The sequence below is a fragment of the Dufourea novaeangliae genome, unplaced genomic scaffold (genome assembly GCF_001272555.1).
Source record: "Dufourea novaeangliae isolate 0120121106 unplaced genomic scaffold, ASM127255v1 scaffold28, whole genome shotgun sequence".
Taxonomy (NCBI): Eukaryota; Metazoa; Arthropoda; class Insecta; order Hymenoptera; family Halictidae; genus Dufourea; species Dufourea novaeangliae.
Genome location: NW_015373917.1, coordinates 1,370,839 through 1,398,530, shown reverse-complemented (window position 1 = coordinate 1,398,530; position 27,692 = coordinate 1,370,839). Strand labels below are relative to the sequence as shown.

General features: G+C 39.0%; 5 protein-coding genes across 8 annotated transcripts; 2 read left to right on the top strand and 3 right to left on the bottom strand.

Annotated features, from left to right (window-relative positions):
* Positions 1–16: 16 nt before the first annotated feature.
* Positions 17–685, bottom strand: LOC107194336 (HIG1 domain family member 2A, mitochondrial). 2 transcript variants are annotated; one of them, XM_015583943.1, is made up of 3 exons: positions 673–685; positions 322–512; positions 17–216 (listed from the first exon to the last, which is right to left on the bottom strand). In XM_015583943.1, the coding sequence occupies exons 2-3, from the start codon at positions 467–469 to the stop codon at positions 50–52; spliced, it is 315 nt and encodes a 104-aa protein (XP_015439429.1). In that variant the 5' UTR covers positions 470–512; positions 673–685; the 3' UTR covers positions 17–49. The 2 variants fall into 2 exon arrangements, with proteins under 2 accessions (XP_015439429.1, XP_015439430.1); XM_015583944.1 differs by lacking the exon at positions 673–685 and adding an exon at positions 629–665.
* Positions 686–2,184: 1,499 nt separating this feature from the next.
* LOC107194335 (UPF0562 protein C7orf55) lies at positions 2,185–3,348 on the top strand. 2 transcript variants are annotated; one of them, XM_015583942.1, is made up of 2 exons: positions 2,185–2,237; positions 2,900–3,348. In XM_015583942.1, the coding sequence occupies exon 2, from the start codon at positions 2,915–2,917 to the stop codon at positions 3,221–3,223; it is 309 nt and encodes a 102-aa protein (XP_015439428.1). In that variant the 5' UTR covers positions 2,185–2,237; positions 2,900–2,914; the 3' UTR covers positions 3,224–3,348. The 2 variants fall into 2 exon arrangements, with proteins under 2 accessions (XP_015439428.1, XP_015439426.1); XM_015583940.1 differs by lacking the exon at positions 2,185–2,237 and adding an exon at positions 2,643–2,722 and having other exon boundaries at positions 2,900–3,347.
* Positions 3,349–3,353: 5 nt separating this feature from the next.
* On the bottom strand, positions 3,354–5,648 carry LOC107194247 (short/branched chain specific acyl-CoA dehydrogenase, mitochondrial). Its single transcript, XM_015583838.1, has 8 exons — positions 5,546–5,648; positions 5,320–5,420; positions 4,920–5,126; positions 4,632–4,802; positions 4,208–4,333; positions 3,896–4,078; positions 3,681–3,816; positions 3,354–3,540 (listed from the first exon to the last, which is right to left on the bottom strand). Exons 1-8 carry the CDS (start codon positions 5,646–5,648, stop codon positions 3,365–3,367), a joined length of 1,203 nt encoding a protein of 400 aa, XP_015439324.1. The 3' UTR covers positions 3,354–3,364.
* Positions 5,649–11,641: 5,993 nt separating this feature from the next.
* LOC107194330 (protein hu-li tai shao) lies at positions 11,642–23,036 on the top strand. Of its 2 annotated transcripts, none has more exons than XM_015583935.1 (14): positions 11,642–11,863; positions 11,945–12,131; positions 12,190–12,572; positions 12,683–13,132; positions 13,248–13,384; positions 13,455–13,572; positions 15,191–15,304; positions 15,456–15,548; positions 15,694–15,889; positions 15,978–16,115; positions 16,214–16,285; positions 20,343–20,410; positions 21,187–21,315; positions 22,038–23,036. In XM_015583935.1, exons 1-13 carry the CDS (start codon positions 11,753–11,755, stop codon positions 21,298–21,300), a joined length of 2,181 nt encoding a protein of 726 aa, XP_015439421.1. In that variant the 5' UTR covers positions 11,642–11,752; the 3' UTR covers positions 21,301–21,315; positions 22,038–23,036. The 2 variants fall into 2 exon arrangements, with proteins under 2 accessions (XP_015439421.1, XP_015439420.1); XM_015583934.1 differs by having other exon boundaries at positions 21,172–21,315.
* LOC107194331 (tubulin alpha-1 chain-like) lies at positions 22,349–25,822 on the bottom strand. Its single transcript, XM_015583936.1, has 4 exons — positions 25,596–25,822; positions 24,793–25,209; positions 24,306–24,522; positions 22,349–24,203 (listed from the first exon to the last, which is right to left on the bottom strand). The coding sequence occupies exons 2-4, from the start codon at positions 24,793–24,795 to the stop codon at positions 23,071–23,073; spliced, it is 1,353 nt and encodes a 450-aa protein (XP_015439422.1). The 5' UTR covers positions 24,796–25,209; positions 25,596–25,822; the 3' UTR covers positions 22,349–23,070.
* Between the last annotated feature and the right edge of the window lie 1,870 nt (positions 25,823–27,692).

Sequence of the window (27,692 nt, the reverse complement as noted above, 5' to 3'; positions counted from 1 at the left end):
TAATAATTAAAATGTGTTCATTCTGAACAAAAATTTTCAGACGAAGTTTTTATGACTCTTGATTTCTGGTTGAAATCAGAAATCCAACAACCACGGAAAAGATAGTGAATGCCTGTGCACCTACTCGTGCACGCATCATATATTGAGACATTTTGGCATTTCCTGTAGAAAAATTCCAAAGACCATAACAAAGAGCACTTACAGTTGCCAAAACACCTAAAGCAATAAGAAAACCATATATCAGCTTTTTAATAGAAATTGAGCCTCCTTTACTGTATGTAATCCAAATAATATTGTCATGTTGGTAATATTTATGTTTACCTATGGGCACTGTAGGGTTTTCCACAGTTTTGCGTATTATTTTCTCTTTAAATGTTTCAACGTTGTCATTTTCATAAAATTCATTGCGTATTTGAATCCAATCCAATTCATTGAGCATTTCTGATTTTTCTGATATATTTTGAGACATCGTTTATATGAATAATGGCAAAGGTTGAAACAACACACTGACTCTTGAAAAGCAGAATCATTTGATTTGTTTATCAATTATTGCGTATATTTTTAAAACTATATTACGTGCAAAGAAAACATATTCTAACTGTATTTACAATAATGACACCGAGCTTACCTCTTGCGTGTTGTTCGTGTAAATATGTGCTGATATGTACTTACCACTGCTTTCAGCCACTTTCAGCGTAGTCTCACGGCTCTGCTCTCACCAGCTCTCACGCGTAATACGCCTTTCGACCATAAACATATACTCAACACACGCGATCTCTTGCGCATGCTTCGGGGGTTCTATGACCCCACTTTCTAACACACACGGGTCTCTTACGCATGCTTCGCGGGTTCTATGACCCCTCTTACCAAGCTACTACACAGTACCCTCACGAGCAAACTCGTTTCGACGAGGGGAAAAAGTGGCGTAGAAGGAAAGTCTTCTACCACTTAGTAAATTTATTTCAAGTACCGAAATAAATGTTAAAATGCATGTTAATTTTGCCATAAATTTCAGAAACTTCCGAAACCGAATGGAAGAAGGCCCTATCCTTAGGTCACTTTTTTACTCGTATTTACTTGTATCGATTCATCCCTACGTCGGAGTATCCCCCACCAACAGCCCCGTTAGAAAAAAAGGAAAACTACTCCAGTTATTGTTCTCTCCCTCTCTAGTGCCGACTTGAGATAACATAAGACCGTGCAGTCTATTATATATGTCTATGGTCCAATCAGGTTGAACGCTATATAAATTTATACGATTTATACTTATCTGTACTTATCAGTACTTATCGGTGCTTATCGGTATCATCGGTATGTCGGTCGTCGTTGTATGTAATATGTACAGTCCAGTGTAGTCATATTGAGTCATATTTGTAATGAGATGATGAATGAATGAAAACTGCCTCGAGTGGTCGCGAAGTGTCGTTAATTTTTTTGTATATTACATTGCTTCGGCAGCTTACAGAGAAGCTGTAGGTGTTTCTTCTGAATAGATTGCGTACCGATTATACGCAAAGAAAGATAAAGTGGAAGAGAGTTGAAATTGTTTGTCCCCGAGATTTCAGGTACTAGTACATATATCTGTATGTATGTACATATGTAAGTAAGTATGTACATATATTGTATACACCTCCTCGTGTTTCTGTCAGTTTGCACGTTTCGACATCCGAAACATGCAACATGTTTACCTACCGCTCGACTGATCTTATGACCACATGTTATACTTACCCTGTGGCGACCTTACATAATATATGTAAGTATATATATAATTATATATACACGTATATACATATTTAGAATAGATGCGGTGGTAGAATTGGATTGAATTGGATACAATGGCTGGTAAGACGCGAGACACTGGAGAATTCAAACTCGTATCCCGTAGAAAGAAACGTGTTTCTTACGTGCAAAATAATTCGGGTTTTTCAAAAATGTTGCGAGTGAATAGAAATGTGTTCATTCGTTTATTTGGAATTATGTGTGATTTAGCTACTAATCCATTATTATTTTACAATCATTTTCAGAGAACTGCTCGAGGCAGAGACTGAATTGAGAAATTCATTGTTTGCAGATAATGTGTTGCATTCTATGACAATGTCTTTAAATGCTTTGAATATCAATGGTATATCTGAGATTCTGTGTTATGGTTTAGGACGTTTTTCACGTCTTAGGTCTGCCAAATACCAATTGGCATTACTTTTGTCTTTGAGAAACCATTATGGTTCGCAAGTATACATGTATGACCCAATTTTTTCTTCGAAAGAAATTAAACTTTTGACAAGATTTGGTTTCAACATTTTAAATATTAACGAGGAAGGCAAACGAGTTATTCAGGATAACATAACATTAGTGTATATGCCACATTGTTCGATACATTTAATTAATAATTTCCTTTATGCAAATTGGACCAAGAAATTAAACAAGTGTATCCTTTTGACAAATAGCTTTACAGTTGTTGTCGATAATTTGATAGGCACCAATAAAATGTCTGCTCGTATCGATTACATTTTACGTATTCGTCCGTATGTCACAGAAATTGCTTTGGAGAATAATTTTATATGCGAGGAAGCATTCAATGACTTAAATATTCACATATTTCTGGAAAAAGATATTGATGCAGTGCCTAAGAGTTTCTGGATCGATAGAGTGGAACCTTGCTACCTACATACGACCATTGATTATTTCACTGCCAAACAAACGGAACGAATAGATGCTAAAAATTGTAACTATATTTCCGGGTTCCACTCGTTAGACCCTTGATATTGCACGTGTGGCCGTTTTCGTTAAAAAATTTATTCAGAAATTTTAACATTAATAGTATTGAAATAATGCTGAATAACTGTATCACTACCTATATTTTCAATATTTTATTGTTAATAATTGATATTGTTTGCCACAGGTGGTCAGCCCGACGATGAAATCTAACGTACAGTTGATTCGCTCGCTTATACGAGAAGTTCGACGGACGTCGTCGGAACAGAACACGAAGAATGATATCGTGGTGCATTACATTTTGGAACAAGCGCAAGCTCACAGAGAAACTTCCCAAACACTGTGTAAGGCGCGAGAGGAATTAAAAAATTCAGCGGAAACATATTTCTGTTATTTGAATTCCCAGCGAATGTGCAAAGAAATTCAAGCACGTTACACTGGTAAAGGTGAACGAAGTATCAAGGAAACTGCTGATCTCGTCGGATTTAAATTACCTCATGATCCGAAATGATCTCCGCAAACGCCGCTATAAAATTCATAATAACGAATAAGATGCGATTTTATTAAGCATCGAGATTGTATAAAAAAGTAGAAAAAGTATGATGTATGAAATCAAGTAGAAAATAAAGCTCCGTCAGTAACGATGATGAATTCATGAATATTCTCTTCGAATACACTTTGCTATGGTTGATAACTGCATGTTGCTGGTGCCTTCGTAAATAGTACCAATTTTCGAGTCTCTGAAGAACTTTTCTTGAGGAAAATCAGTTGTATATCCTACTCCACCCACAAAATCGATGCATTTTGCGGTAACACGTAAAGCCGTTTCTAAGTTTCAAAAGATTACGATTAATCGGTCTGGGTTAGTATCGCTACGTTTTGGATAATACTAAAGAAAGATAGGTAATTCCTGGCCACACTATATTCTGTAAACATATATGTATGCACACACACCCACATATACATACCAGACGCTACAAGCTTCGCCATAGCAGCCTCTTTTATGACGTCCTTTTTAGCATCGACTAATCTAGCTGCATTATAGACCAGTAATCTGGCGCACTCGAGATCCGTGACCACTTGGGCAATTTGGTGTTGCATAGACTGCGAGAACATTAAGCAATTGCACCGTTCTATTTCTATTTCTTACGTCTGAAGAAAAATATTAATTATTTTGTTATACCTGAAACGAAAAAATATCTTTGCCGAATTGTTTCCTTTCCAAGGTGTATGGTATTGTGGCATCCAAGCAGCCTTGTGCTACACCAATCATTTGTGCTCCGATACCAATTCGACCTTCGTTCAGAAATCCAGCCGCATATTTGTAACCATGACCAAACTCTCCTAAGATGTTACCTTCCGGAACCTATTTCAGTAGATATATGTACAACGAATTGCGGTAAAAACATATGGAATTGTCTGAACTCCCAGACAATGCATCTATATGTATAAATATGTTGAATGTAATTTGATTACGAGGAATCGTTTTGTTTACTTTGACATTATCGAAATGGATCATGCAGGTACCCGACGCCTTTATTCCCAGTTTATCCTCCGGTTTGGCGACTGTCAATCCGGGTGTATTTCGTTCTACGAAGAAAGCTGTAATGCCACGGTATCCCTAAAATGTAATGTTTATTGTCATGATTCGTATCGGTGTATACCTTATATTTTCGTTTTCACATATCTAGGTGTATATTCCGCCTTAACAAGTTGAACTTTCATAGTAATCGACATTTTCAAGATCATTACGTGTACAGTTAAGTACATATACCTACATACATATGTATCTATGTACCTATACTCTCGACAGTCATTCGAATATTTTTATTCAGTCTCTTTGACTTTCATCGAAAATTATAGACGTAGCATGTGTGTGTGTAGGGGGGGGGGATATAACAGTCGAATTTTGAACTTACGATGGAAGGATTTGCATTTGCAAAAACTATAAATAATCCGGCAATGTCAGAATTTGAAATCCACATTTTTGTACCGTTTATCACATAATCGGTCCCATCTTTCTTTGCTTCAGTTTTCAACGAAAACGCATCGGATCCCGATCCAGGCTCTGTGAGACAGAAGCTACCCGCCTATAAAAAGAAAATCGTATGGAAACGATACGATGAATATTATTTGTATTTCCGTTTATTCACTCGATAATATATGTACACCTTATTGTGTTTTCGACGGCAAATGTTTCTACTTACGTAATTTTGAGCTAACCGCGGCAAGTACTTCGCTTTTTGTTCTTCGGAGCCGACTTTTGAAATCAACGAATTTACCAGCGTGTTATGGATATCAACTAATGCCGCGACGGCACCATCAACTTTGGCCACTTCTTCGACCGTTAAGATCGTTGACATGAAATTACATCCAGAACCACCATATTTATCAGGTATTTCAATACCCATTAACTGTCGATAAAATAGATGATGCAAATATCGGTTTTAATCATACGATTTGAAAAATGGTACACATGATCATCGAGAAGCAGGGCAATGATAACGCATATGAGATTAAGCTATTCCCCGCATAAAAATATGCTGCATATGCATATGTATGTACATACATATGTATACAAACACGATGATCAGACTGTTTACTTACACCATTTTCGAAGAGCTTTTGCAGCACTCCTTCATCTATTTTACCATCTTTCTCCATTTTACGCACGAGTGGCGCAATTTCTTCCTTTGCTAGTTTACGAACTGAAAATACCATAAAATTCTTGAATATCGTGTGATACATTAAAATCCATTTTGTTTGGACCTTCTACAATGAAGACCGGTAGGTAAATAATTGGAAAAATTGGAATTATTTAAACGGTAACTACCACTTTCTTTCATGAGGAGTTCATCGTCTGTGAACTGAGACAAAGGTCCAGGACAGTGATTGTACCATGGTCTACTCGTACCCAAATACCTTTTAACTTGCATACTTCGTGGGATCTGAATAGAAAAATAATTGTTAGGTAATTAATTATTAATTACAGTCAACCTGTAGTAGTTGAGCGACCTATATAATTTACCGATAACGATATCGAACTTGCTATCGCATAAGGAAATAACAGTGTACGTAAAGGATAAACTTGGCGAACAACGAAAAAAGAAAAGTGTGTGGTGTGCATCGTATTTGTTCAATAATGAAGAAAAAAATTGCGTAATTACGATTAGTTGTTGTTGTTGTTGCTCGAGGACTATCAGTAATAAAGACGTAACATGCGATGTCGTGTTCCGTGATTTCAATCGGCATTATTCCAATAAGTGTAAAACGAAAATGAATTTTTTCGCGAATCGATGTTTCTTTGGGCGTTTGTATTGACGTAACATTTGATAGAATAATATTAAGTATTCAACGTTGAACGTCTGATAAATTGAAAGTAGACTTGGAATAGTTTAAGTAGGACGTGGCATCGTACATCGTGTGCCGAATTGATAAAATTCATGGCGCTTTGGCGCATCGGTATTCGAAGTCGAGATTTGGACTAAATGTTACGTCGAACACACATTAAGTATAACATATCGAATACCTCTATAATCACGCATACGTGTACCTACATAGGTACATATTAAATTTCCAAGAAACAAGTATAGGTACGATGATCCGCCCAAAATATTCCGAATGCATAAAAACTAATGCTGCCTCGGTCTTTCCAGCAACAAATATTAATTATATAAATAAAATAGTCGGTGTAACTCCGAGGGGCTAATGTTCATCTTCGATTGGCTAATAATCTCAACAATTATTTGGACCTGTGTTTTTCTTATTTTTTCTTCCGAATTAATTGGCAGACTGTTGACTGAATTCGACGATACAAGTGTCGAGGTCCGGTTTCTGACATAATAGGTAATTCGATGGGTAACGGCTACATTGTTATAATTCCAGTACTACATATTGTATGTCGTACTTATCGTCTAACCAAGTTGTTAGAGAAAATTTTATTTGTTTTTTTAATAATTACGAGAATCTTTGAATCGGGATAATTCGCGAGTCAAGTCTCGTTGAATATTGTTTTATCAAGTGTTTCTACGTAAGAATTATTAATTCGATAGAAGAGTCCGATAGATAGAATTAGAGTCGTAAAAATTTTCTGTGCATACGTACTTGTCGTATTAGCGATGTAAATAAATTTATATTCACTTTGAAGTTCATGTTTCAAATATGAATTTCTTTCGATTTTTTATTTTAACTGATAATATAGAAGACGTAAATGTATACGTAAATCTAACTACTTGAATGAAGTATAAATCCGTGTTGCTTGGTTCCACGCTAAAGTAAGACTGACTGGATCGCGATGTTGTGAATACGGGCCCCCCTCGAAACTCCGTTTATTCTGTTCGACCGTCGAACTGGTTCTTATATAATGAGAGAAAAAACAATTACCGATAGAACGGTGAACCCATTTAAATTATGCGACTTGTGTAAACTGTTAATTTTGTTAGAAAATCGCTAGATCGCCACGTACATAAGCTAATCTGGAAGGTATTATGACGTACATACGTACACAAATGAATTTGTAATATACACACACACGCACACACACACACACACACGTTGCTGTACTTGTGTCAAAAAGCGGATGGCGAGAGATTATATATTTTATTTCAATAAACAGAACAATGTAAAATACGTTTTACGGACTTTTGTTATTTATTTTCTTTTGTTATAACACTTGTTCCATTTCTTTGCTACGTCAGATTATTATGAATTAAATATGACGCATTGATCGTCTAAATAAGTTACTGAATTAGAAACCCCATTTTTTATATATGATGTATATGAAATATCGTTAAGAGGGTACGTTATATATTTGTACCTATATGTATCTGTGTCGTACCTGAATAGCGTTTTTCGATCATAATTCTATGATCTAAAAGTGACGTCATAACTAGACAGAATAATAGTGTGTTTCTCATCGTTTATTGGCCTACTTTAAACTATGCGTGCTCTATATGTATAAGTATATGTTATATGTATATGAAATACACAATAAAAGAGATATCTGTATTTGACTGCAAAGAAACAGCGGCAGCAGAGAAAAGCGCGTCGTAAGAATATCCTAATCCTGTCATGCAGGTGTATGCCACTTGTCATGACCATTGATATTGATACAAATTGGTATTGTATACTGTATACCATGATAAAAAGTTAATGAGAGAAAGTCAAGATAGAAACGCGATAGCAGGTGTATAGTAACTTTATAACCATTACTCCGATTTTTATGGTATAATATCATCTCGTCCATGTCCGGATCTAAGCGAATGCGATATTTTCTCACGATTGAAGTAAGAACATTTCAAATATTTTCCAAGATTGTACTAACGAAACTGTTTTTAATATACACATATGTATATATATATAGTACACGATATGTAGTATACAATGCGTCATTGGCTCCTTGAAAGTCAAATAGGTACTTGTCATTGGACGTTACGTTTGGGACAGCCAATCGAATAAAGTGTTTTCGAGAATCGATCTCTCGCGCAGAGATGTCGGTAAAGTTTCATGAATCGGTGCGCAACAGTATTATGCGCATGTTCCGCGTGTTCAACGTAAAGTAGGCGAGGAAGACGGAGGAAGGAGTGAAGGAGAGCAGAGAACGTTGGCTCGAACCGCTCGAACTGAGATGAAGGAGGGAAGAAGTCTGTAAAACTAGCAACAAAAGCACCGATACAACCGAGCAAAACAATCAAATACAAAAGGAGCAAATGTAAAAGAAGAGGTTAAACGGCATCTGTCCAATACAGCAGCAGTGTAAAACGGCAAAGGGAGATACTTGCTTCGAAGTGCTAACAAAAGCTTGGCAAGGAGCGGCGGACAGAGCCGAGGGTGGAAGTGGAAGTGGAAGTGGTGGTGGAGGTGGTAGTAGTAGTCATAGTAGTACGGTAGAAGCAGGAGGAGGAGAAGGCTCGAGGAAGGTTTGCCAGCCGCCGGAAGAGCATCGACGGCGACGGGGGCGGGGAAGCTGTCCACCGAACGGAATGACCGCTCGGTGATACGAACGGCGAGTCGAACGATCTCCCGAACGGATACGAATATATCAACTTTCGGCAATAGTCACCGATTTTCTGTCAGGTATGTCTTGTGAGTGACCCGGAAAATCGTATTGAACGCGTGAATAAGTTTCAGATTTGCTAGGGTGTCGAGACGCGAAAGAGAATCGTGATTACAAATAATTGACAGGAATGACGTAGCTTAAGGGGTGTGTCGAGTCGATTAGGCGGCAATCTTGGATGGATTTTGGCGTGTCTGTAAACGCTTTCGAATAATTTGTAATACTCGACCGTCGATCGTTTCGGTTCCATTTGAGTTTCAAGTATTTCGTAAAAGTATTGCAACAGCAATTACCGAGATACTTGTTGTGATAGTTACGCCATCGAAAACCATCGCTTTCCGCCGCTGTATCGCCATTTGCATTATTAAATCATTGACCTTATTTTCTTTGTATTTGCCATCGAAAAGACGAAACATCTCTTCGTGTGCGTAATTGACAAATTAATGTTTTATGCAGCGAAACGGCGCCATTCTGTCGTTTTTGTTCTAATATATATATATATACATATATATAATCGTTTCTGTTATACATATTGTGCATACATCTCCCGTTACCTAGTGCGGACAATAGTGATGGGTATAACAGTGTCGTCAGGGCTTGTTTCGAATGGAACACGTACGTTAATTTCTTTCTTCTCTGTACTCATTCAATTGATCTGTTGATAATTGTTTGTAGCATTACAAGAAAAAACTTACAGGGATATCTTAGAATCTAGAGACATGTATATACATATATCGTTGTAGGTGAAAACTGACAACGAGATGTGTCCAAAGTAAACGTTAACGTTGCTTCATAACTATCGACACTGAGTGTTTTTACGTTTACAGCTAATAAATCGATACATTCGTATTCCGGTCATTTGGGCGTATTCACACGAATAACCATAAACAGAGTTCGTCTCGACGTCCTCATGATCGTCGTAAAGTAACAGTTGTTGATTGAGATGTAATGTGGTTGCGTATATTTATTTAAGTCCCAGGTAGTACTGTGGATAAATTTGTAATTGTTTTGAATTCTGCCGCGAGAAATGCAACTGAAAAATGTAGCAGCAAAAGGAACGAAGCACATCTCCCAGCAATGAATGTGTGATATGTCTGCCTGTTCCTCCCTTTTGCCGTAATAACTCGAGACCGCTCGCGCGCAATCTATCGTCTATGGCTTGGAAATAAACTGGCTGCTCTCTCGGGTTTCGATTCTATAGAAGGCAAGCTCACCTATGCCTCAATCGGTTTTTTTTAGTTATCGAAATTTTTATTCAAGTTTGCGATTTGTTTCAGTAAATAGCATATGTACTTACCTCCAATTTGACTAAAATGTTTCGTCTTTACTTCCAATCCTGTATCCCATATCTGTCATAATACATATATATATATATATATATATATATATATATATATATCATATTTGTTTATTGATCGAACATTTGTAAAAGTACGTATCTTACGATAGAAAATATAACGCGATTACGTTTCATCGGTTGAAAGGAGCAGTATTGTCCAATGAACGATGGTATAGTATAGACAGTGTGTAGAGTAAGCTTTGCGTTTTAAGTTATGACATCATCCTGCCGAGAAACAGCGGACGCGTCGCATTAAGTTTCTCGCGCGCGATACATATTCTCCTCCGTCCATTATCTTGGTGTTTTAATTCATTATCAACTTTATTTCGCGTTACCGATTTTTTATCGCTCAAAAAAAAACGTTAGACCGTGTCTTATGTATTCCGACAAAATTAGTTTTATCGAATTGAAATTTAAATCCTTGAAATGAAATCACTACTAACTTCCGGATGTAAATTCGATAATTTATCAAAAATTTGTAAGCGTCGAAGTATTCTGTTCTTAGACTTCTTAAATGATTCCAAGCCCCGATGATGAATAACATGTACTCAATTGATGTTGGCTGTTAAACAACGCTGACGAACATTAATTGACGGAGTTGGATTATTTAGCCACGGTAAATTGTGTATTAGAGTTGTATGGTGAAGGTAAATCGAGTAATTCGCAAATGAAATATTTTTCATTGTCGAGAAATGTAAAGTCTATAGAACGAAATACGCAAATAAAAACCCTTCGATGAAAAGTATACAATGGAAGCGTTGATTCGACGGAAGTAATGACTAAAGATGAAGTAAGCATATGTGGAATTAGAGGATCGCCAAGAATTGTTCAGATAACTGGTTCAGATTCACTGTTCATATCACGACCACGCAAGTTATGAATTCGGTTTTACATCGGCGGCATTTGGATGTTTCTTTCTTTTTAATAATTGTTTCTTTGTAGTACGAAAAAGAATCAATTGTTTGTTGAACGAATTTAGTAGTTTTGTTTTTCCCGAAATAAACCCGTAAAATGAGACGTGAGCGCGATATAAATAAGTGCAGTAAGAATTTCCAAAAAAAAAAAGACTGGTGCGATTTCAGTCTTTGTAGGGATTCCTGTCGCCAGTCACCCCTGCTGTCCTACGCATTCGACGCACGTTATACTTGACTGTTAGCTGCGAGTTTATTGATCGTTTTCAGACTTTTGCCGGTTTTCTGACGTTCCTCGTATTCTGCCGCTTGGCGCAATACGTTGTGTTGTGCGACAATTTGGAACTTGAAAGCATATGACGTAGATTAAGGATCGTTTATTCTCCATTATAAGATACTGACAAAATCTGAATGAAACAACTTTCTTTTCTAAAATTTATCGATGCTTGTGCTCAGGTTGCTCGAGTATTTGACCTTTCATATATGTATAAAAGAAAAACATTATCGACAAAGTGTATGAGAGAATCACGTTGAAATAAATCGAATGGTTTTACGAAAGAACAAGTAGATTAATGATGGACGAATAAAATATTTGTTATAGTCGGTATTCAGCGAAGTGAGGAGGGAGACGAATACGGATATAACGCAACGAAAAATAATATTTAATATAGAGAGTACGGAGAAAGCAATAAAAGACAGAAAAAGGGAAAAAGGGTTTCAGTAAACGTATCCACAATGGCGGACACGAACGAACAACAAACGTTGTCCGAGCCACACACGAACGGAGTAATGGACGGTTTGACGGAAGATGAGAAAAGTAAAATGAGACCTGCCGATATTGACGCGGTAAGATTCGACATAACTTAGTTCACTTAATTGTGCGAAGAGATATAACATCAATTCAATGTTCTTCAATCATTTTTGTAGGATATGAGAGAAATGGAGAGGAGGAAGAGAGTTGAGATGATGATGAACTCACGATTGTTTCGAGAGGAACTGGAACGAATAATTGAAACGCAAATGAAAGACGGTGCTGGGCCAACAGGTCTTCTACAACAAATCTCGGATATGATGGGTGCGCAAGGTGCTCGGTTCAACGGAAATGTCTTTAAAAGTAGGTTTGATTGTTTATTTTTCCTATCAATGGATTAATCAATTGAATCATCTTATAGATTCAAACTGCGTATTACCTATCAATGATATACGTGGAGTTGAAAGTATGGGTTATGCAAAGGGAGAAAAATTGTTGCGCTGCAAGTTAGCGGCAGTGTTCAGATTGCTCGATCTTTACGGTTGGACTCAGGGTGTAGGCGGACAAATTACAGCTCGATTGAACCAAGATCAGGAACACTTTTTGGTTAATCCTTATGGGTTGCTTTACCACGAAGTGACTGCTTCGAGTTTAGTTAAAATCGACATGCAAGGAACGATCGTGGAACAGGGAACTACTAACTTTGGGGTTCACGTGACAGGATTTCAATTGCACTCGACGATTCATGCTGCCAGGCCTGATATCAAGTGTATCGTTCATATTACCACTCCGTCCGTTACTGCTGTAAGTAGCAAAGTATGCCGTGTTTCTCCTTGTATTATCATTTTCTGTCAACGACTATCCCTGGGTACTTGGAAGAGAAAGGAACCTCATTTACGTTTCATTTCATACAGATTTCCTCTTTGAAGTGCGGATTATTGCCAATCGGTCAAGAGAGTATAGTAATAGGGGAGGTGAGCACACATCAGTACATAGGTGGGTCCTTTGAACCAGAGGAGAAGGAAAAGATAACCAGAAATCTTGGCCCGGTGAATAAAGTGATGCTGCTAACGAATCGTGGTGCTCTCTGTTGCGGAGAAACTGTCGAGGAAGCTTTCTTCAATGTTTACAACACGGTGTTGGCTTGCGAGACGCAACTAAAACTGATGCCCGCCGGACTCGATAATCTGAATCTTATTTCTGAAGAAACGAAGAAAGCTGTATTCGAGGCCTCGAGGAAACCGCCTACTCCGCAGCAAGCAGCTCCAATCTCCGAAAGCACAGCTTTAGCTGAAAAACTTGAAAAACGTTGGCGAATCGGTGGAACTGAGTTTGAAGCGCTCATGAGGATGCTCGATAATGCTGTAAGCATTCCAGTACTAGTATGCTTCACACACTCACCCTTTTCTCTTGGCTCTTGTAATTTCTATCAGTGATTTAAGTATTTCCTTAAGTGACGCTTATTCCTGTTGTTCAAAGGGATTCCGTACGGGTTACATATATAGAAATCCATTGGTAAAAGGAGAGCCACCACGACCTAGAAATGACGTCGAAGTACCACCAGCAGTCTCGTCTTTAGGATACCTGCTTGAAGAGGAGGAACTATATAAACAAGGGTAACTATATATCTTATATCACACGAGACTGATCAGACATACTTAATTGTCCATTTTTATTTTCCAACAGGCTGTGGAAAGGTGGTCGCAAAGGCACGGACAGGTCACGTTGGCTAAATTCACCTAATGTGTATCAGAAGGTTGAAATACTAGAGACCGGAACTCCGGACCCGAAAAAGATCACCAAGGTAGAGGTTATCACTTTTGAGAATAAGAACGAGTAAATTCAATGGCATACTTTTGTAAAGATGACCGTGTAACAGAGAATGTAAGACATAATTCGGGCAAACAGTTACACAAATGTTGAAGAAAAGATGCAAATATATCATTAAACAATGAGTACTTTGAAAACGTGTCAGTATCGATGTTTAGGAATACTTTACGTGCACGTATTCTTATATTCGTAATTTTCGAAGCAGCTATCAATCGCTACTTTAGATTAGAAGAAGAAAATTATACGTGCTCAGTTTTGTAATTATTACTTATTTCGTCGTTAGTTAGTAAGCAATAAGAACGAGAATGGTGAATGGTCAATACTATTCCTTGATTTCTTGGCTTTTTAATTAACGCGTATTATTCGATATCAAACGATAAATATTTGTTTTTCTTTCTTTTTGCAAACAACTTTTCAATTCGCTTTGCGTATTTTAATATTTACTGGTTAACTATTGTATCGTCGATTTGATTGTTATTCGTGAAACGTGCGGTAAGATCATCATATTATAGTACATTCCAGTTTATGGTAATTCAATAGACAAGAAATTGCGAATATACAGTCCACAGAAAAATAGTGTGTGAGTGTGTGAGTGAGTGAGTGAGTGTGTGAATGTGTGAATGAATGAGTGAGTTAGAGTTTAACAGGAAATTGGTTTATGAAATGAAATTCAAAGTGACTCGCATCGAACGGTTTGCGATTAATCTAAAATATGATTCTGCTATAACAAGCCGTAGGTATTTATCGTTTGGTCCATGTTAACCCTTATCCGCGAAGTCTATTTATGTAACGTAGACACGGGCAGTCTGAATGCACCTTGACCGGATAAGGGTTAAAGTTATTGTCACCGTTGATAGCTTTTATTCGACTTCTCTCTTGTAGCTCCTTCATATTTAAATAAATATATGTCTACTGTTTATCGTGTACAGGTAATTTCTTAAACAGGAAATGGGACCTATTGCCCTGTAACAGTGTGATAACATGTTTCGTTAAAGGAAACGAAAAAATGCATGTGGGAATGATGAAGGAAATGAAATTTGAGATTGGATCGAATTCATTTTCTTGAGCAACGAACTCGTAATTTCTTTGATCCTACGTTGCCACGATTTTATCTCTAGAAGGTTGACTTTGCGATGTACAGTGTTGAGATATGGAGATCGATCGTACGAGCGATTCGTATTCAGAACTATGTATGAATGTGTGCCTGCTATTAGTCGTGTCGTCAAAGCAGCGAATATTCGATTCTTCGTCCCACTGCATTTACAAAACCAGATCGATCGACCCTATAAACACACAGAGACAAAGAAAACAAAGTTCGCGGTCGATAGAAAGAAACATTAGAAATTACTGTTGGCACAACTTGCCCGAAAGATTTGAAATTTCGGAATTCGGTGGACGAAAGATTGTCAAAGTTGCAGCATCTTGTTGGTAGTACGGATAAAGATGATGGGCAACGCGGATATGTCACCGGCAGAGCAGGCACACATAGCATACGCAGACAATACGAGAAATATTGTTGCAAACTTTGATGATACTGTACCGTATGTTGAATTATCGGTGGGGGTCGACTAACGTTCTGGTTTTGTGTGCAGTGGGTGTCAGACGGCTCTCCGACCCATAGCAGTACACCGGTGAAGATCGATGGTGCTCTTCAATTTGTACCGAAAAATACCAATCCAAAGGAATTCAAACAATTACAACAACAGGTAAGTACCGATTACGTAAGTATTTATAAATCCGGCGATTCTATTTTCCAAGGAACATCCAACGCGTGCAAAGCATACAGTATCGCGTTAGTAGTTTTTTAAGTACTGTGTTTTTTTACGTATACATATGTGTATATCTTTCCTTGTTCAGATCAAAGATTATCGACGGGCAGACAAGATATCGGCTGGGCCACAGTCACACATATTGGAAGGTGTTACGTGGGAAGAAGCGAAAAAAATGCAGGTAATGTGTTATTGGTGGTTTGTGTATTTCGGTGTTCAATTCCTCTTCCTTCTCTTCTCGTATGAAAATGTGACGCATGTTTTGTCTCCGCTAAAACAAATTAACCATCAATTATAAAATATTCATTTGAATATGTGTACGGAAGGATGCCACCATCAGCGGAACGGGGGAGCAAGTAGTTTTGGTAGGTGCAGCCAGTAAAGGTATCATTCAACGAGGCTTTCAGCACAACGCAATGGTTTATAAGACACCGTATGCCAAAAATCCATTTGACGCCGTTACCGACCAAGAACTCGATCAGTATAAAAAGGAAGTCGAACGCAAACAGAAAGGAGACCCATGTAAGTGGAAACTTGAGTATATTTATAATACAATATACATACATATGTACATCTAATGGATCGTTTACAATATTTCTCCCGATTCAAGACGACGAATCCCAGTCAGAATCGGAGGCATTGTCTTCGTTCAACGTTAGCCGCGCAACGCACGAATCGAGTACTGCCAAAAGTCCGATTCAATCACCGGTTTCGGTAACTTCGGAAACAGAAGAAGAAAGTAGAGACGGTAAATAACAATTCTTCAAATGTATACGTAATTAATTTGTAGGTGTTTGTTGCTCAAGAATTTGGCTGACTAACGCATCGATATTAAATCGTCTGTAGAACCCCGAGTACTGCGAATAGAAACGAAACAAGTGCCTGCACCGAGTCAGCCAGAGGTTGTCCTAAGCGACGGTAAGCGAGTCAAGCAACATTATTTGACGTGTCGATCTGAAAACGCGCGCCATGCTCTTAAGAATTGCACTCATGAGGGCACGTGGCATTGGTCTTATGGTTTAAGCAATTGTTCATTCTCTCAATGGTTTAAGCAATTGTTCATTCTCTCAATGGTACGTGAAATGCACGTTGAACGTGAATCACATGGAAAACTTTGATTTGCAGTATCTTTCTTTTCTTTCCTTTCTCTTTCTCTTTCTCTTTCTCTTTCTCTTTGTTTTTCTCTTTCTTTTTCACTCTTTATATTAACTTCCTATCGGTCATTCTCAAGATGTTTGTATGAATCTTATTGGTTGCATTAGATTTGAAACAATTGAACAAGAAGAACAAGGCTTATACCACAAGCATGATGACAACAACATTTTTAACACATCACAACGTCTGTTCCTTCTTACTTTGTTCTTTATTGCCATACATTTCTTTTTTTTTTTTACTTTCTATTTATGATCACTAACGCTTGCACTGTGCATGCCCGAAAAGTTCACGTATCCGCATGTCCGCGCGTGTTTGTTAAGAGACTTGTGGGTTTCATTGTATCAACTTCTGGTTTGAAAGTCCTGCAACGCACGTTTAACACTTCGTATCGCATCACGCTTTTATTTATCAATTACGAATCGTCGTGCCGTCCAAATAAATACATTTAAAGAGTATAATAAATAGAATAGTAAACGTTTAAAGAGTGAAAACTTTCAGCGATTGAGTCTGTGCTCTGTGCGTGTGTGGTGTGCTTGCACGCAAGCAAGCAAGAACAACAACGGTAACAACACCATCAAAACAACAACACCGTGTGCTGTTCATCGAGACACGTTACGTTTCACTTACAAGTTAGATTCCTCGCGAATGCGACGAGTTTCAGACACACAGGTGTGAGCAATCGTGATCATAAGAAATATCTTCTGTCTCCACGAGAAGGAAGGTAGACGTTAAGGGGTTAAACGTTAATAAAGTACAGTAGTGGTGTTTTTTTTTTTTTTTTGGATAATGTGGTTGCAGATCGTGACTCGTCGAGCAGATACTGCAGCGATAGCGAAACTGATCAAGAGATTGAAAGCAAATTCTACATCGGCAGTAAGGAATGGGACTACCGAATTTTTATCCCTCCCTGGCATGAACCACGTTTAGAAGTAGCTCGAAGCAGCGTTATCGCGGAACGAATGACGCCTAAATTAATATCGTACTCTTCAGCAATTCGAACCACCGTTGACACACTAGTCGACATCGAGTACAATTATTGCAAAAACAATTCGAGTTTGACTAGTCGCGAAGAGAAGAGAACACCGCCAGCAGCAACAGCACCGTTGAATGCGAGCACAAGAAGAGTTCACTCAGGGGTGAAAGCTAAGAGAAATTCGTCGTTGGAATCTGAACGGGAGGAGATTATTGATTTGCCATCTGGATCTGATGAAAAAATAGTAGAAGATGATGGAGGAAAAATGGGAAATTTCACGTCAATTCACCAAAATACTAAGAAACGCATCATAGAACTCGGAAACTACGGTGGTATCGATTCAGTGGCCGTGCCTTCAACAAGAAGAAAATTGAACGCCTTGTCTTGTTCCGATTTCAAAATCTCGACCAAGTACACTTTGGATACTGACGATATGATGTTATTGTATAGATTAACACCATTGGTAGACTCGGAATGTCCTGACAACAAGAAAGACGAGACAACGTTTCGAGCGTCGCAGTCATCTCTGCTTTCATGCTGCGAACGCAATAGTGATTGTCCGGATAGTTGTTATCGGCCAAACGAGGAAAAATCTTTCGAGTCTAAACAGTTCGAATGCAAGAACACGAAGGAATGTGTGCTTGGGGAAACGTACGATTGTATCTGGTTTGACGATAATGAACGGTACGAACTTTGCGAAGGCGAATGCAGTTTTGAACTTGCAAATAACCTTGTATCAAACAGCAATCCTTCCGAAGAAATCCATTTGAATGAGAAATCCGACACGTTGGAGCTGCCTGTTACCACTGTCACAGAATTATTTGAAGCGAACGGTGACTTATTTCGAAATGATATCAGTGATAGTGCGAACGAAATCATTGCCGAGCTTGACGCCAACGACACTTACGCGAGTATTTTTTGTCTCGTGGCCGAAATTTTTGAGAGAGCTTGTACGCTTTGTAGTATGCAGTTAACCGAACCATGTAACGCGTTACGTGTTTCTTCGTTCTCGTCCACGTCCTCACTCTCCTGTCCACTCTCGTCCTCGACACTAATGTCGATTTTAAAAGATAATTGCGATACCATGGAGGCGACGGATAACGGAACGCGCCAGAAAAGCCTGTTGACCGAGGACTCGAACGACAATGTTGTACCGGTCGTTGTTGTTGTACGTGAAATCGTCCACCATGTAATCGATGTGCACGATGAATTTGATGAATGGAAATGGTCGAACGGTCTAACTGAGATGACGGAGTTCGATTGTTCTTTTAAGAGAGCCAAGAACACTGCTAACGTAGAGCTAAAAGAAGCTCGACATATATCAAGTACCGTCGGAGGAAAGACCGAATTTATTGAAATTGTCGAACGTACGAATAATAACGACGATGTTTCAGTAACCGCCGCCGCCGTCGCTGCTGCTTCGTCCGTTGGTTCAATCGAAGTCTGCGAAGAAAGCAGCAACGAATCAAGCATTACGAGAGATGATCCGGCTGTCACGACAGAATCTGAAGCTGTTTTTGAATTTCGTACAATAGCGACCAGAAAGTTGACGGAGGCCAACGACAAAGCGTTCGAATTGAATTTTCGAGTCGAGACACATTGCGACTGTAGTATTGTTACCGACCATAAAGAAGCGGAACAAATCTTGGATCAAGACAACGAAATTCACGGTGAACAAAGTCATGTACAACGTGACACTTGTACCCATACTGAGCGCAGCTTGCTCGCATTATTATGCGAAAATCCGTCTTTGTCGAGTTTGACGAGGACAAATTGTGCAGAGCGACAAGCCAGGTCTCCGAACTCGTCCGAGAGCGACGATAAAGTAACCGAGCCGTTGAAATTGGCAGAACTCGAAGATCACGCGGATAATGATACTTCCTCCAAGTGCTGCATTTATTCCGCTAAACATTCTTGCACATGCAACCACGATCAAGAGTGTCCTCCTTTGTCACCTATAAACGAAGAAATCGAGGATGCGATCCCGAAATTAAAGGGAGCGATCAGGCGAACGTCGTTGCTGAGTCACTAGTAGTTTTAACACCGGCCAATTAATCAAACGGACGCGTTCGCGTAAAAGTCACACAGAGTAGCGGCCCAGCCACATATTAACCAATATATGTACTAGAAATTCTCGACATTCGTCAACCAATAGATTGCAAGACATCCTTTCCTCAATTAAGATGTTTGTTTATTTCTACTTTCAGTTTGGGAACTTACACGTACGGGCCGGCGGGAGTATGCTTTTATAATTCAATCGCTTAGCGGCAAAAAACCGCGCATTCTTATTCGTAACAAAAAAGTTTGTTTTCCGTTTTTCTTTCGTTTTCTTTGTTTTTTATTTTTTCATATTTCGTGCCTGTTTTGTATCTCGAGCGTACAAATATCCCGTGCACCGATCGAAATAAAGTTTCTCGTAAAAAAAATTCAAGGAAAAGAATGTTGGGACTGAACGCGAGTTCAGCAATCATTCGATATGTACCTATCTCCGTCAGATTTATAATGCTGCTTGTAATAAATTTCAATTTTTCACAAACTAAGCTTTTCAGAAAAAATTTGTTCTCTTTCCAAAGTGTCAAATCGTTTGGACTACATAGTGTATGTAAATAACCGGGATCGCGGATAGATTTCCACGTCTGAGGTAAGCATACATTTTGGTATCGGCGATTCGTTACACTTTGCACGTACAAGCTTTCCCTTTCATCTTTTTTTTTTCTTTTTTTTCTTTTTGGCAACGCGAAATCGTTGAGAAGTTTGCTTAGAGTGGAGCTTGTGCCTTGTGCAGTTGTTACAAGTGAATGTTTTACAGTTACAGTACAATATAATGCTTTGTGCTTTATGTTACAGGAGAAAATACCGTGAACGGGGATCATTCGGATGCACATCACAGTACATTTTCACAAAGTAGCAAAGAGGTTTGTTGCTCGTACACTTGTACATCTACGTATTATACATATATGTATGTATATATACTGTTCTCGAGCTTTATTCAAAACTCCTGGTCACGCAATATTCTTTGCTTGGTCGCAAAAATAGTTTAATGTCTTGTTCCGTTCAAGTTCGATAATATCCATGGGAAAGCTCGAGGACATTTATAAAATGTCTGTGAAGAATGAGATAATGATACACTGTGTCGTAATCGGTAATTGATGTATACATACCATATGTATGTATATCTCGAAAGGATTTCATTTCGTATAAACGGCGTTCCTTTGCACTAACAATCTTTCATATTTCATGGTTCCATTTTTCATCGTTAAATAAGTATTTTTTTTTTTTTTTTTTTTTTTTTAACCATTCACTGTTGCAAACTGCCTACCAAGGAGCTAGTTCGCCAATAGTGTTCGCTTGCATGAATCCAAGGAGGGTCGTTATGTTTTCCAAATACAACGTGTCATATTTATGCGAAACGGTAAAGCTTGAGAGAAAGGTGAGAGTAGAGATCATGATTGATGATGGATACATAAGGTACTGAATGAGAATTAACAGAAGGGGAAAGGGTGTAGTTTAGAGTATGTGATTAGGGGGTGGGGCCGTGCGTGTCCCCGTGGAGAAGAAAGAGCGAGAGTGAGAAAGACAGAAAGCATGTAGCTATGTATGTATATTAGGAAAAATTGGCTGTTTGCATGTGCATGCAAAAAGGTTTATGGTTACGGTTGGGACCTTCCGTGTTAAGGGTTCCGTGTCGCAGGATGTGAGCGTTAGCGAGGAATCGCCAAAGAAGGAGAAGAAGAAGAAGAAAGGCCTTAGGACTCCGTCATTCCTAAAGAAGAAGAAAGAAAAAAAGAAGCCAATCGAGGCGTAGGTAGTCTTAATTTTGGTACGTATATACATTCGTAAATGACAAGATTGAAAACCCATGTTCTTATCCACGAGTGGATCGATCGATCGGTCTTGTCTTGTCTCTACCATATTCCTCTAACGGAATCCAAAGAATCGTCAGATGTGTCGATAGCTCTATGAAATACTCGTATTCGAAAACTTACCGATTTATCGTGTCGTCTCGTGAACGGGAACAAAGATTTATGGATGCAACGATTCCTCGATACGAAGATGTAAAGACGGGTCGCGCGTTATTTGGATACCGTTGACTCGCCGCGTGGTATACCCTTAAAATTCCATTACGTATTTTGGAATTACTGAGAAGAGACATGCAAAGAAAGAAAAAAAGGTAGGCAGGAGGTCGTTTCTACGTCTGTGCATTTTTTTATCTTAGCGTAGATGAGCTGACGCTATTGTAATTCGCATAGACGCAGTAAACGTAGAATTCGTTTTTCTTAGCCGCCGCCAGTTAGAGAGTTTGACATTGTTGCTGCAATAATGTGGACAGTACATACTGTTAATATTAGCATTGACGGGTGTCGTGCGTGTCGCACAAAACAACTCATTTCTTAACAGTCGTTTTGAGAATTGTTCTTCGTTCGAGACGCATCGTGCGAAATTATTAATACGGAAATTCCCAACTTTCAGCTAATACGGATAATGTATCGTCCATTAATGATAACCTGTATTAATCGTTCCGTTTTACTTTGCATTTTACAGACACTGCCACGAACAAAAGCTTATTGCAAATGAATGAAGAAATAAATAAATAAATAAATAATTGAACGAATAAAAAAGGAGTGGTACAGAAGAAATGATTACAACGCGAGACAGAAGAGTCGAAGATCGCAATACGAGATCGCAAGAGAGCGTATCTAGAAGACGAATGAAAATAGGAAATAGGAAATAGGAAATAGAGAATAGGAAATAGAAGATCGGGAATCGAATTAATCGTGCAACAATCACAGCATCTTTCCAGGACTCAAGACTGCCATCGCATTACGTCTATGATAAGGAACTATATTGTACTGTTAATGTTTTTACGTTTTTAATTCGTTAAGGCGTCGCGCTGATGTATTTAATCCGCTATTTAATTTCGCCTTCCCAGCCCCCGTTTGTGTAATGCAATAAAAAACAATTATGTACATCTAAAATTCACGGACCAACCAAAAACAAGTACACATATATTTGTTGTTGTTGTGGTTGTTGTTGTTGGTTGGTTTGATGTATGTATATGTAGTTATTCTTTTTTATCGTTACTCTTGGTATTATCAGTGGAACACCATGCTAAACCTATATACGTTTATTTTTTGGAGCGAAGTAAATGATATCGGTATGTAAGTACATGTGTAGGTGATGTAGGTACTACGTCGTGTATCCCGTTTTACGACGAAAATGTTTCTAAGATTTCGATTTTCTGTTCTTGATTCTCATTAGTTCGTCGGCAATTTCAAGCTATAGAATACTCGGATAAAATGCATTCGCACTGGCAACGATGCTGTTTAATCGCCGCGTTGGCTTTTTCAAGTACATCTATATACGTACGTACACACATGTAGGTACTCTAGTCAAATATACTGACACAATTGATTTCTTTTCAGATTTTATTGCCGTGCCATTACTGATAGTTTAATGGAACAGAAAATGAGAGGTGAGTGAAAGGGGGGGAAGAAAGCAAACGTCGTTTCGGCGGTTTCGCGGAACAAAGGAAGAAGAAAACGAACGTAAAATGATGAGAGAAGTGGTGGGTGTATTAATATTCATCGGTAGCATATACGTCGACATCAACATCGGTCGAATCCAGTCCAACTTCTTCATAGTCCTTCTCGAGCGCTGCCAGATCTTCGCGAGCTTCGGAAAACTCGCCCTCTTCCATTCCCTCGCCAACGTACCAGTGAACGAAAGCCCTCTTTGCATACATGAGGTCGAACTTGTGATCGAGCCGTGCCCACGCTTCCGCGATGGCCGTCGTGTTGGACAACATGCAGACAGCTCGCTGCACCTTAGCTAGATCACCGCCAGGCACGACTGTGGGTGGTTGATAATTTATACCAACTTTGAATCCAGTTGGACACCAATCGACAAACTGTATCGTTCGTTTCGTCTTTATGGTCGCGATCGCGGCGTTTACGTCTTTTGGGACAACGTCTCCTCTGTAGAGCATACAGCATGCCATGTATTTCCCGTGCCGGGGATCGCATTTGACCATCTGATTCGCCGGCTCGAAGCACGCGCTTGTAATTTCGGCGACCGAAAGTTGCTCGTGGTAGGCTTTCTCGGCTGATATTACTGGCGCGTAGGTGACCAGAGGGAAATGAATTCTCGGATAAGGAACCAAATTTGTTTGAAATTCAGTTAAATCGACGTTCAAGGCGCCGTCGAATCGCAGTGAAGCTGTTATCGATGAAACAATCTGCCCTATCAGTCTGTTTAAGTTGGTGTAGGATGGTCTCTCGATGTCGAGATTGCGTCGGCAGATGTCGTATATCGCTTCGTTATCGACCATGAAAGCGCAATCCGAATGCTCGAGGGTCGTATGAGTGGTGAGAATTGAATTGTAAGGTTCGACAACAGCCGTGGAAACCCTTGGCGCTGGGTAAATTGCAAATTCTAATTTCGACTTTTTCCCATAGTCGACAGAAAGACGTTCCATCAGCAGAGAAGCGAATCCTGAGCCGGTACCACCTCCGAACGAATGAAAGATCAAAAATCCTTGTAGTCCGGTGCACTGATCTGCTAGCTTTCGTGCACGATCGATCACCAAGTCCACGATTTCTTTGCCAATCGTGTAGTGGCCACGAGCGTAATTGTTTGCCGCATCTTCCTTTCCGGTGATTAATTGCTCCGGATGAAATAGTTGTCGATATGTTCCCGTTCGTACTTCATCTGCGAACAGAACCAAACAATCGACCGACGAATGAGTTTCATCATAATATTATGTAGTACCATTCGACGAATCGGCTACTTTATTTCTTTTTCCTCCCTTACCAACAACCGTAGGTTCTAAATCGACGAATACCGCCCTGGGTACATGCTTCCCGGCACTGGTTTCGCTGAAAAAAGTACTGAAACTGTCGTCTCCAACCATTTTGTCCGTCGGCATCTGCCCATTCGGTTGTATCCCATGTTCCAGACAATACAGTTCCCAACAAGCGTTTCCAATTTGCACGCCAGCTTGGCCGACATGGATTGATATACACTCACGCTGAAACAATGCAATATTCCTTTTCGTAAACTGTATCCTGTTCTTTTCATTCAGGCGAACTACATACTTTGTCGTTTCTGCGAACTAATGGATCAAACGATAAACATGGAAGAATAGAGGAAGCTTGTTCCGATACCGAACACTCTGTTTAATTTAAAATTGAACTCGTTTGAATTCCATGAATTTGCTTTTATTCAGATCACGTTTTGCACGGTTTCTGTCACCGTGATTTCGCAAATCGACACCATTAACAGAAAGAAATTTTCTTACCATTTCGCAAACGTAAGACCAGCAGAACCAACTTATTTATGCGTTGCCGCTTTGTATAGCGTCCAGCAGCGTATGTATGTATCAAAGAAATGTACGACCTCCGTTACTGCACAACGAGTTTATTATTGTAGAAAAACATGACACCGTTTCTCTGAACGATTGCCACTTAATGACGCGAGTACGGTCGTCGGCCTCTTATATCCTCGGCTTCGCGTCGTCTCAGAATTATCACGGAAGGATTGCTAGCGAACATCTAGTTAAGAATTATGCCGTTCCCGCGGTCTTTGTCATAGTCGGATTCTTTTGGACTTGAATGCCGTGCTTGGCCTGTTATACGTATGTATCTTCTATCTTTGGATTGTTCGAACGGTTACGATTACATACACTTCGAAACATATAATCGACGCGGAAGATAGCCTGGAAGAAACATTATTTCGATGAGTTCGTTTTTAAACAGTTCTATCGCATTCAGTGGATTTGCATTTAATAAATAGATATAAATAGCGTGTTAGCCACGTAATTTCGAACAGCCTTAACCAGCCAAACTGAGCAGAGCCAGTCCTACAAAACGATCACGATGCAAATTCCTTTGTTCTATTTCTATCCAAATGCATACATATATCATCATGCATACATACATACATACATACATACATACATACATACATACATACATACATACACACGCACGCACGCACACACATACATACATCATATCATACATACATACATACATACATACATACATACACACGCACGCACGCACGCACACACATACATACATCATATATATATATATACACCTTGTTCTTCGATCCACGGTGACCCAGCCGTTCCATGATCCATATTTATGTCGACTGCATGATACAATATTGTAATCTTCTAAAGAAATATCGTGTACCTAAGTATAGTCGTTAATTGCTGTGTTGTTCGTTAAAAGTTGATGATGTTCAATCAATACAATATATACATATATACAAATGTACATACGTATATACAGAAAAACGAGTAGCACAGAGTGGCAGCAGAGCATGCGCCATACAATATGATACAATACGGAGGATAGTTCCTGATAATTCCCATAGACATATATGTATAATACGCGGTATGTATAGTACTGCGCGGTCTTATGGTAGCAATGAAGTCGAGATCGAAGGACAGAAGTTGCGCTGGGGTAGGCTCCTCTCTTACTCACATGTGTGCATGCCATGCCTTGACTAAAGCCTAGGAGAATCCTCTAACAACAGCCCCATTAGAAAGAGAGGAAACTTACTGCAGTTATTGTCCTCTGTTTCTAGTGCCAATTTGATTCGTACCATAAGACTGATACAGATAGGGATGAATCGATATAAGTAAATACAAGTACATTATCGATACTTTTGTTTCGATACCGAGCACTTTTAGTATCGATACCTACGGTTGCGATACCAAGTAGGTATCGATACTTACTCGGTATTGAAACAAAAGTATCGATACTTTCATACAAAAGTAGTAATGAATGAAAGTATCGATACCTTGGTGATATCGATTCAACCCTACATACAGACCGCGCAGTCTATTATATGGATATGCTATGGTCACACATTACGGACAGCTGTCGTCTTCACCAAGCACAAGATTTCAAGTTCAAAAAACGTAGATTACTCAACTTTATTGCTTGAAAAACAGTAGTCAGAAGAACATTGTTAAAATCATACATAAATGTTTGCAACTGTTGTCGTTGGGTACGTCCTGTCAAGCACTCCTCATTTATTTCATATTTGGACAGGTCTCTCAGTGTTATACGATCAGCATTCGTCTTGACGAAGCACTCGACTTGTTGCTGAAAGAACGTAGATTAATCTCCTGTCCTTGGCAATCACAATAAATGACCAGAACACTGTTAAAATCGCATTTAATCGCGGATTACCATTATTTTTTCGACCGGTGACGCCACCCGTGGAAATTCACGCAAACTGCTAAATCATACCGATAGGTGAGTGAAAATTCCTAATGATAGAAAAATGCGAATATCTCAGTAATTAGGCGCTTAAAATGAACGCAATTAGTTTCAAATTACTCCTGGTGATTCCGTGCATCGACCCAATACCTCAGTAGCACATAGTCGGAAGAATTATTTCTACCAACACTACAAATTGCTCATATGTAGCAACACTGGTAGAAATAATTTGTTTAATAATGGGGTTCTGCTGCATTCGGTTGATGCATTGAATCGTGGGGAATAACTTAAGACTAGTAACCTTAACTTTGACCTCATAAATTACTGCGATATTCGCATTTTTCCATTACTAGAAATTTTTACTCACCTGTCGGTATAATTTAGCTAGCAGTTTGAGCGAATTGCCACGGGTGGCGCCACCGGTCAAAAAAATAGTTGTATTCCGCAATTAAATGCAATTTTAACAGTGTTCTGGTCGTTTATTGTTATTGCCACTGACAGGGGATTAATTTACGTTCTTTAAGCTACACGTCGAGTGCTTGGTCAAGACTAATGTTGTCCATATAACGCCGTGAGACCTGTCCAAATAAGAACACACCCGCGTGTTAACTCGGCTTTAGTATACGTATCAACTGCTGATTCCTGGTTGTTTTTTGAAGTGGGGTGAACAGGTGAATGAACAACAACGGGAAAAACAGTTTTGAGTGTCGAGTAGTGTCGGGTGTACTTATTTACTTGTACTATTTGTTTTTTTGCAAAAAGATCCTTTCATTCTCGAGGCTCAAATACCTAAATACTTGATTCTTTTCGATTTATAAACTTCTGGTGTAAAGTCATTGCATGCACTTATTTATTACTGTCTGCTCTAGTGTGACATAAAAAATAAACATGAACGTGCGAGACACCATAGAAGAATTAACTCAAACTTGTATAGAAGTTCGTCGCAGTTTGGAATCCTCTA